A 10,731-nucleotide genomic window follows, 5' to 3' on the forward strand; every position below is an offset into this window, starting at 1 on the left:
CACGTTGCACCGTCGTGCACAATATGGACGTTAAAAAAAAAACACTGATAATTATCTCTCTATCATTGGGAAACATAAAAGTCAAAATAAAGATACTGTCGTCTAACGTACGTTTTTCAGTACCTATAAATATTTTTTATTTGATTTGTATCCACTTTTTCACAGTAAAAAAAAAAAAAGGAAAGATCGTATAGATGTCTCTGGCATCGCTGGTCGTGGTGACGTCGTGGGCGTAGACTATATATATACACGTGAAAGAACGCTGGACATTTAATCTGACGTGGGAACCTGAAGAGCGAAGAACTTGCATCTAGCTGCTCGTTTATAGCAAACCTAGATATGCAGGTATGTGCTGTGTGGGCTTGACTGAGAATTAGACAACGTAAACGAAAAATTTCAATTGGTAGAAGCTTGCATAAGAACAAATTTGTCATCGTGTTAACAAACTGTGCATTTAGATCGATTTGAGACTAAATTGCATAATTAGTAATGCCTCGTAGTACTTGTAATGCCGTTGTTAGTACCGCTTAAATTATGACGAGGGAAGCGGGTGTGTGATGTAAATAAAACGTGCGTTTTTAAAAAAAATGCAGTATTCAATCGTGAAATTCTTGTGAAGTATTTTTATTTGAAAATTAAAGTGTAAATTTTGTTTTGTCATAGACTTGGTGTAAAGTTCAGTCTTAATAGAGAAGGCCCTAGGTTCAACGGTTTTTGATATTTAAACATTATTTTTTAGTAATGGAAATGAAATTCTTTAAGAATAAAATTAGTATTTGTAAGAATAATGTTAAATTACCTGACTTAATTATTAATGTTTACAACAGTCACGTGAACGGAATTAGCTTTCAAGTTCAGAACACGATGCCGTCCTATCCAAGCGTTGTTTGGTGGGATGAATGGGAATGTTTTAATGTCCTTAACTTTGACAAATGGAAATAGTTGATTTAGTGCAGACGTTATGTTGGTATAAATACAAGAGAATATTTTTCTTTTGGTAATGGTTAGTATGGCTTGTGCAAAAAAAGATTTAAGGGTGGCACCCTAAAACGAGTACCTAGTGTTGGGATGAAACATGTAAATTAGCGTCCTCTGGCTCTGTTCAATATTGTTTTCGAGTGGGTTTTCATAGTTTCGTTTTACGGTACCTATAGTGGATGAAATGTTTGGTTGTGGTAGTGGTAGCGGCAAGGTAATCCGGTGAAAAGTTGGGTAAGTGTTTAATCGATTAGATGCTTCCTAGTATTGTTACTGACTTCACTTATGCAAATTTTGTACCTTCCTTTGTCCACACGTTTTAGAATTGAGATTTGTCTTGGTACTTCGCAAATCTAGACCCTCACAAGTATCTTATTTCTGTGGAATATTGTAGATAAATGTCTAGTATATATGTCGAATGGGATATTTAACATCCAGATTTTCAGTTAATAGTAAGTTATTTTCGTTCATGTTTCTCTAAGCTATTGGCTGGTGCGCCCGAGATTTATTTTCTCTCAATTACTTTTCCTCGCATTCTGACTCTGAGCGTATGTGTTGGGACGCCTAAGATGTACATCAAGCTCTGTCCCTGCCCGAACACGCCCGAATATTCACCTTCGGCCAACCTAGGGTTTATATGTATATTTTTTCTATTTTAATGTAGCTAAACTAACCTAACTAACCGTCCATGGTGTTTAGTGTTCTAATGTAGCTAACCTAACCGACCACTTTTAATATTTGAATTCATTTTTCCTGCGCAAAAATAAAACAAATCCCGAGGTTGGACGAAGGTGGATATTCGGGCGTATTCGGGCAGGGACCGAACTTCGACGTCTTGGGCTTCTCTTATGGGTTCCGCGTGAACATATTTGTCTACAAACGTTTTAGTTAATTTACTTTTGGTTAATGTTCTTTGAAACTGCTTCCAGGTCGCCGGAGAAGTGTACTTGCAGCTGCTGGCTCACTTGGCTGAGGTGGTCCGCGCCGTGGAGAATCACCCTGCAGGGCGGGCCGTGAAGAGCCGTGGTCTGCTTGCGCTGTCTTGGCTCCAAGGTCAGTACGTGCTGCGTGCTTTACCAGCATGCGTGAATCCGGCTAATGTTGGAGAGGTTCTCTTTCGAACTCAAGATGACTGTTCAGTTTTGTCGGTTATACCATCTATGAAGCATTAGAAACCCGCCTATGTGTAAAACTGTGGTCGGTTTACGGACTAAAGTTAAACGTGACAACGTCATACATTGATGAAATGATTGCATACTTTTATGAATACAATTAAATTTTTATTTTAATAACATAAGAATAAATACTTGAATTTACGCTAGTATATCAGATTTTTAAAATGCAAGAATAATTAACCTTTATTGCCAAAATTGTTGTTGTAATAACCTAGAGACACGGAAATTTCGCGAATCGCGATATCGCGAAATAACACCGCAATTTACCTTAATTCGCGACAAAACACCGAAATCGCACAGCATCGAGAAATAAAACTGATTATAATGAATTAGACCACCCATGCAAGACATCGCGAAAAACAAGTAAACACGACGTTGACGGCACATCGCCATTTTTCTAAGTTTCAACATGGCCGCTTTGTAGTAATGAAAGTAAATAATGATTTACAGTATTCCCGTCACGTAATCATTGCAATTTGAAACGAAAGCAGTAATTGCAATCATAAACTAATTAAAAAGAGAAAAATGTACCTGAGCATCAACACAAAGTTAATAAAAAATACCGGCGATGTTTTCAACACAATATAGCTGCCATGATTTTCAACCCGCTGTATTTACACATTAATCTTGTAGAGAAATATAAAATTTTAATTCTTCCTTTCATGTTGAACAGTTAACAACCTCATGCTTTCAACTACGTTTGACTGGCTTGGCGACCTACTCGTTAGAGCTGTAGGTGTAGCAAACCGTATGTATTCGGTACTGACTGAGTAACGGGTGCGCCATCTAGTATCGAGTAACGAAACGTTACACACGGCTGGATTTCGTTACTCGCATTTTTCGTATGTTTTACGCATGCGCGCGCATATTCGATGAATTTACGTTACAAAGAACGATGTTTGTTTATTAAGTATAATATGGAAATTTGTCGTCCAAGTTTTTTACTGTTTATAAGAAAGTATTTTTTACAAATTAGAAATATGTATGTTTTTGTTATTTATTATCGCGTATTTTCACGTTTTTTGTTGTTTTTATCTTAAAAGAGATAATATAATAAAACCGCTCTAATGAGATTTAATTGTTTCTTGGTTAACAAAAACTGTTAATTATCAAATATTGTTAATTGTTTATATTCTATTTATTATTATTTACGTGACGTCATACTGTACGCGTACGCAATACGACTCGATTCGTTGCTGCAACATAACATTGCATGTTATGCGGTATCAGAAGTAACGAGTAACGTAGCGACACGATAGTAACGAGTACTAATTGTTATAGTAACGAATACATACGGGTACACTTTTTTTCGTTACTTTTACACCTCTACTACTCGTAAACATGAACACATGGCACTGCGCCGATTGATAAGCAAAATCAGTGACCTTTAACTGCCGTAACTACACTTCTTAGCAATTGCAATACGACCGCAGAGCAAGTGAATACGGCGTCAACGGGACAAAGAACAGCAGCAAGAAATATTAAAAGAATACTAAGTTGAGACATGCCGTGCCGAGGCAGCGCGCTAGGCGGCACCGGGCCGTGCCGAGGCAGCGCGCTAGGCGGCACCGGGCCGTGCCGAGGCAGCGCGCTAGGCGGCACCGGGCCGTGCCGAGGCAGCGCGCTAGGCGGCACCGGGCCGTGCCGAGGCAGCGCGCTAGGCGGCACCGGGCCGTGCCGAGGCAGCGCGCTAGGCGGCACCGGGCCGTGCCGAGGCAGCGCGCTAGGCGGCACCGGGCCGTGCCGAGGCAGCGCGCTAGGCGGCACCGGGCCGTGCCGAGGCAGCGCGCTAGGCGGCACCGGGCCGTGCCGAGGCAGCGCGCTAGGCGGCACCGGGCCGTGCCGAGGCAGCGCGCTAGGCGGCACCGGGCCGTGCCGAGGCAGCGCGCTAGGCGGCACCGGGCCGTGCCGAGGCAGCGCGCTAGGCGGCACCGGGCCGTGCCGAGGCAGCGCGCTAGGCGGCACCGGGCCGTGCCGAGGCAGCGCGCTAGGCGGCACCGGGCCGTGCCGAGGCAGCGCGCTAGGCGGCACCGGGCCGTGCCGAGGCAGCGCGCTAGGCGGCACCGGGCCGTGCCGAGGCAGCGCGCTAGGCGGCACCGGGCCGTGCCGAGCTGTTTCAAGCCTACAATTTTTATTTGCCAATAATGTTGACTTTAGAGTGCAGTATACGAGTATACGCCGTGCCACTATTATTTAGCCAAGCAAAACTTGTAGGTCATAAAACCATTCTCAAAAGTTTAAGTAAACATGAAAAACCAAAACAGCGAAATAAAACCGAAATTTGATTTTTTCAAAACGAAATTTAAGGAAAAATAAAACCATTTTTACGGGACTCTACGAAGTAATGAAAACCACATTAACTTTTCACTTCACTTTATAAACCGTCGACGAAACAGTTCACGTGTAGATGTAAGTTGTGTGCTGCCGCTGTCTTTCTTCTCCTCGGACGCATGGGCCAATCGAGTGGGAGAGAGATAGATGCGGCTCAAGCGTACAATGAGCGTAACATGACACGGCGTAACGGAACAATGTGTGTATCGGGACACTTTTTCGTGCGTGCAGCCGGCGTTCATCGATTTATTAGACGTTGTCACGTCAAAAAAAAAAATTAAAATTACTCGCAGAGATGTAACATTTGACTTCGGTAACTAACATTAGTGTGTACTTATCTTTATAAATATAATATTACGGAATTTTGACCATGAAATCTTCAAAGTACCGAGCGTGATTTATATTTCTTGACGCGATCACATTTTCGTGCTCGCCGCTACGTTGACTATCGAATTATTGGACGCGTCATTGTTGAAATTCTTAACAGTTAGTACTAGTGTTTACCTTTGGCTTTGCGAGCTTTTGTTCGCCATCCCTCGCATGACAGCAGTGTCTGCAAGTTTCCATTCCATTACTTCGGTCTATTATTTAGTGGTGCCGCAAAATTATTCCCGGAACTTCAGAAATGTTGATTTTCCTCAACCTACACTTACGTTTCTCGGCAGTCAAGTGAAGTAACATTGAGATATGATAATTTGAGGTTCTGCCTTTTTTTTGTTCTACCTACTTTCCAACCCCGTTTCGGATCCCATATTGCTTTTGGTTTAAATTGTGAGGTTCATCTAGTGTTCAGTACCTACTACTATAGACATGCCCGTTTGTCTTTTGTTACACGGAGGTTAATTTTATTATGTATTAGTGTCGGGTATTATGTAAACTGTGGTCTATTCTTACATTAAAGCTTGCGTGTTCTCTGCACGTAGAATCGGGATCTTTTGTTTTCGGAACCGAATTAATTGGAGACACAAGCTGGAATTTTCCCCATACGACGTATTTTTGGTATTGCGTAGTTAATGAACGTGTGTATTTGGAAGGTTGTTTGTTGAACCATAGTCTTTCCTTGCTTGCTGTACCTAGTAAACTTGCTTTCTGAGGAGCTTTTCCAGATGGAAGCCTAAGATGCACATAAAGGTTCTGCCATTCCCGATTACACCCGAACAATTCACCTTCGGCAAACCTCATTTATATTTATAATTCTGTTTATTTTAATGTAGCTATACTAACCTAACCGTCCGTAGTGTTTGAAGTGTTTTAATGTAGCTAACCTAACCAACCACTTTTAATATTTTAATTCATTTTTCCTGCGCAAAAATTAAACAAATCCCGAATTTGGCCGAAGGTGAATTGTTCGGGTGTAATCGGTAATGGCAGAACTTTATGTGCATCTTAGGTCTCCCTTTCCAGACGGAACGTGCGTAAAAACCAAAAAATTTTTTCAAATGAAAAAAATACGTTAATATTTGGCTACATAATTCAACTGATGAAGAGATGGCTCTAGTATTTAAGTAATTTTTGTATATTATAACTTAGTACCTGTACTTTACTAAAAGTCTAATTTTTATTTAATTATATCTTCTTTTATTCATGTATCAATGATATAATATATTAACTTTCCTTGTTATACATAATATTGCAATTTTAATAATTTGCTCTTTCTAACTTTCATCTTTAAATAACTTGGTGTAAAGTTTCTTAGGTTGTATTTTATATCTTTATTTCTCAGCTATTATACATTTGCAAATGTTGACAATCGTCCGATATACCGCATGTAATTTGAAGTGACAATACTAGATGCACTCGCATACAAAGCTTGCTTTCGTGAGGTGCTGAATTTCCTTGGTTGATTTAAGTGAATATTGTTAAGGTGTAAAGAAAAAAGGGAAATAAATTATTATTATTATTTCTTGACAGGTTTGTCGGGCCGAGTGCGCGAGGTTGGTGACGAGGCGCTGAAGCGGGGGGCCGCGGCGCTGGTAGCTCCGTCGTCTCTCGTGGACGTCGCCTCCCAGGTCCTGGCAAAGGGCAGGACTGTCCCGGCGTCCATCTGCTCCTCCGCCTACTGCGCGGCTGTGGACTCCGGCAGCCAGCTGGTGATGTGACCGCACACTGTGCTTTCATTCCGTAAAACGTGATAAGTAGAGACCTGTAATATTCGCGGATTCATTTCGCGATGGGATAAGAGTTCAAATAATTTTTGACATTTATTTTGCTTCAGTGATAGGGCCACAGTTTATCAAGAGGGACTCTTGGGCCAATGAAAAAATCTTTTTAACAGAAGAATTAGCGAATCACGGTCATTTCCAGTCAACGGGTGTTACGAGTCGGTAACCAATCAGCGGATCTAATTTGCACGAGTGCATGGAGGATCATGGAGTCTTATACTTTAAGGATTTGAACTCGCTAATTTTACAGGTCTCTAGTGATGAGTCGTGTGTAAAACTGTTCCGATCCTTACCCGGGTGTTAAGCTTTTGTGTTCTCCCAAAACCTTAAATTTGTGAAATATTCCCTGAATAAAATTTTCAGTGTTCACTGCGCACAGTAACAAGTAAACGCTTTAACTGAATGAAATATTTTTTTTCAGTATAAAACATATGGTAGGTGATCATGGATCATGCTCAAATTTTCGTAAGAAATGCCTCTCGGAAGAAATTTTCCAAATGAATAATTTTATATATTGTACCAAATTAAAATTCTCTCAAATTTTAGTACTAAATACTTTTTTGGTAATAAAGTTTCAGAAGGATTTTGTAAAAATATAGCATTTACTGTATTATGGTTGACGGAATAAGATTTTATTTATTATATTTCATATTTATTTAACATAGCAATGCCTCTGAAATAAAACATTTAGAAAGTGGCAATTGTTCCATGTCACGTTACAATAAAGGTTTGTCTCTTAGTCCTGAAGCTACAAGACTCTTCCTATTTTTATATATAGAACAGGTTCGTACACATTTCTAGCAACTGCTCATATCCGGCCCTTTAGTTTAGCTAATAAATTGTAAAACGCAATGTAATTTCTCCAAATATTTTATATATTCTTACCTGATTGATATGTTGTATTGTCTCTAAAAATTTGAATTTAAATTTGAAGAATTAGCGCAGCTGCTAGTTGAAACGGTATTGCACTGTGAAGTGTTTGCTGCAGGATTATATGCTGGTAAAACCGTATGTATGAATTTTGGTTACTTGCATTGTGTATTATATGTGAATTTGAAAACTTTCGTTTCAGGTCGATGCTCTTCGAGCACGCTGGCAGCAAGTTGACCAATTAGGCGGGAAGATGCATGCTACCGAAGTTAAGGTAAGACTTAATAAGCATAACAGTTGCGTAATATATTAGTTTACATTCGTTAATGGGGGCCTCAAAACTGCATCGTAGTAATTAAAATATTTTCGTTCCTCCTTGAATTACTAAAAGCAGGAATTTTGGAATTTTTCGGAAGGTAGCGAAATTTCCACACTACGGATAGTTTTCGTAATATGATGGTAATAGGTGTTAGAATTTCCATTTCTTTATAGGATAAATATTAGCTTTTGTGAAATTCGCAAAATTCTTAAGTAAAATATGGCATCTAATTGTACTACCGTTTAAAAAATTACTCATTTGATCCGTAAATTATTAGAGTACCTCAAATTCATTTAACGAAGTATATTTACTTAATATAATATATTTCTTTTAATGATAATTATTGTAAGTGTACAAATATCTGTATAGATTGAAGGCATTCAATGAGCTATTTAAATTGGTTGTGAAACTTTTAATTGACATGTATATAGTGTGTATAATAAATTTAATAGTTAATCTGTATTCTTAAAACTAAGTGTCCGTTATGTGTCTGGAAAGTGTGAGAACGTAAAATTTGCTACATCAAATAGACTTACTGCTTGGAGATCTTTGAGACGTGACTTTTAAAAATAAGCTAATAAGTACATACGTAAAAACCTTCAAGCAAGCAAAATAGAGTTTTGATACCTTTTGTTTGCAAGCCGGCAAATTTATGCCGTTCGACGTCGCTCATTAAGTTATGTATCAGTTTATTTTCCAAAACTCTGACGGCCATGTCTTTGTCACAGCCGGAGGAGGTAGCTGCGATCGGCGACGTCGCACATTATAGTTATGTATCAGTCCGTTTTCCGAAACGCTTGACGACCATGTCTTTTTGTCACAACAGGAAGAGGTGGCTGCGATCAGCGGAGCAGGAGACGGGGTCTCTGGCGCGGGTAGTGTCCGGTCGTCTCCGGCAAAGTCCGCCGCCGGCAGCCCTGCCGAGGACCTCACCACGCCCCGGGAGTCCTTGCAGAGGACTCCCTCGTCCTGCGCGGCGGAGGAGCAGGAGCCGGGTCACGTCACTCTCGGCTCCGCGCGGCAGCACGGCAAGAGGTTCTCGGTCCTCTTCAAGCGCTATTCGGCGGCGCAGGCGGGCGGCGACCCACTCTAGTAGCTGGCGGCGCAGTAACAGATACTGTACACTTGCCATGTTTTCCGTGTCTTTTAACAATTATATAATCAGTAGGTATTTCAAGTTCTTAAAAAGCGCATAGTCATTTAAAATGTTTTACAAGTAGTGTAAAATACGATTTTTAACAGGCCTTAAAAGGCGCTTAGTAATTGAAAATGTTTGCAAATACTGTAAAATTATTTAAATATGTATACAATATGTAAATATGGTTTGTAAATACTGTAAAATTATATAAATATGTATACAAAATGTAAATGTTATTATATTAAAGTAAATTTGTAAAATTACTGCTTTTTTTTTCTTTTTTTTTTTTTTTTTTAAGAGATTGCAAGAAGTGAATATATGTGTTAGTGTGAATTATGCCTTGACACGCCAAAAATTAAGGATGAATTGTTATAAAATAAGAATTAAAAGATTGAAAAATCAAATATCGAGGGGTGTTATCCCCTTAACATTGCCACCTTTCATCCAGGCGGTTATTTTTCTAAGCATTCAGCATGGCGCTGTTGGGACGTGCAAAAAATATTAAGTTATCTAATAGAATATGAGTAAGAGGTTTACGAAATGAGTCCTTTTGACTCGGTAGAAAAGAATTGGTTTCGCTAAAACTGCATTTTGTATGTATAGTGATACCAGGAAAGTGTGAAATATTTTTCTGCTAAAGCTGATAATTCGGTGGATAAAAATTCTGGTTAAAAAAAAGGGCATTTCGTTTCTTCGTTAGTTATTTGGCAAGATTACAGTAGAACCCTGTTATATTGTTCCTGCATATGTTTTCCTAATTATGTCATATTTTTAAAGTCCCAATATTTTCCCCATAAGGACAATGTATTTATTTCCTGCATATAACGTTCATAAATAGTGTAATTTCCCGCTTATGTTTGCTTTCTAACATTAATAAATGGGGAAAAAGTGTTAAAACCAAATTATTCCAACACGATAAAAAGTTTCCTTTATGTATGTTTAACATAATCACTGCAATACAATACATGAAGTTTGTTAAAATACAATTTTATGCAATATTCTGAAGGTACACAATGTTCACAGTTACGTGTCAGTTGGCACCCTTAGTCAACTCTTCTCTTCCTTACCATTCCAGTGGATATTCAGATGCACGTACATAGTCCTACGATATTTAAGTTGCCAACCATGGAGCGAGGGCATAACTTAGTGTTTTATATTGCTTACAAATAATTTTTTTTTTTCAATTATACGTAGGAATCCCAAATTAAACATTTTCAGGTGGCGAAGGAGTAGACGTTCTCACTCTTAATGTTGTCGTCATGAATCGTGAGACAATTTTATAAAAAATGTGGCAGTGTATCTTAGACAAACAAAATTTAACCAGGGAACAAGACAAAGTTGAAAAATTGTTGGCTTGTTTCAGATAATGCATGTATCAAGTATACTAGCTTTGGTTTTAACATTAAAGTTGTTTACATAGTTTGGTGAGTCCATTGGTACAAAGCTCGAACATTAAGTGCCAAATTGAAATTTCCTGCTTATAACGTTTTCCTGCTTATGTTTTTTTCTTGTGCTCCCTTGAAAAACAACAGGGTTATACTGTATTAATCACATTGTTCCAAAGTTTTATTTGTGAAATTTTATGAACACGTAATTTTTAGTTTAACTACTGTTAGATGGAAGAACGTTCTTCCGTTTTTAACCTTTGCTGGGCAACACATTTAGTGGGTCTTGCATTCTGTTCTCTAAGTATGAATTATTTTGTAGTGTTTTTTTTGGTAGAGATTTGGGTATGATTCGTGACTTTCGTGTACTTGA

The 10,731-nt window shown here is 38.9% G+C and overlaps 1 protein-coding gene across 1 annotated transcript; it reads left to right on the forward strand.

The window, feature by feature from the left end:
* The first annotated feature begins 268 nt into the window (after positions 1-268).
* Positions 269-9,233, forward strand: LOC134539313 (uncharacterized). The gene is made up of 5 exons (XM_063381232.1): positions 269-345; positions 1,908-2,031; positions 6,396-6,574; positions 7,719-7,790; positions 8,662-9,233. The coding sequence occupies exons 1-5, from the start codon at positions 340-342 to the stop codon at positions 8,926-8,928; spliced, it is 648 nt and encodes a 215-aa protein (XP_063237302.1). The 5' UTR covers positions 269-339; the 3' UTR covers positions 8,929-9,233.
* The last annotated feature ends 1,498 nt before the right edge of the window (positions 9,234-10,731 follow it).

The sequence above is a fragment of the Bacillus rossius genome, chromosome 15 (genome assembly GCF_032445375.1).
Source record: "Bacillus rossius redtenbacheri isolate Brsri chromosome 15, Brsri_v3, whole genome shotgun sequence".
NCBI classification, from domain to species: Eukaryota; Metazoa; Arthropoda; class Insecta; order Phasmatodea; family Bacillidae; genus Bacillus; species Bacillus rossius.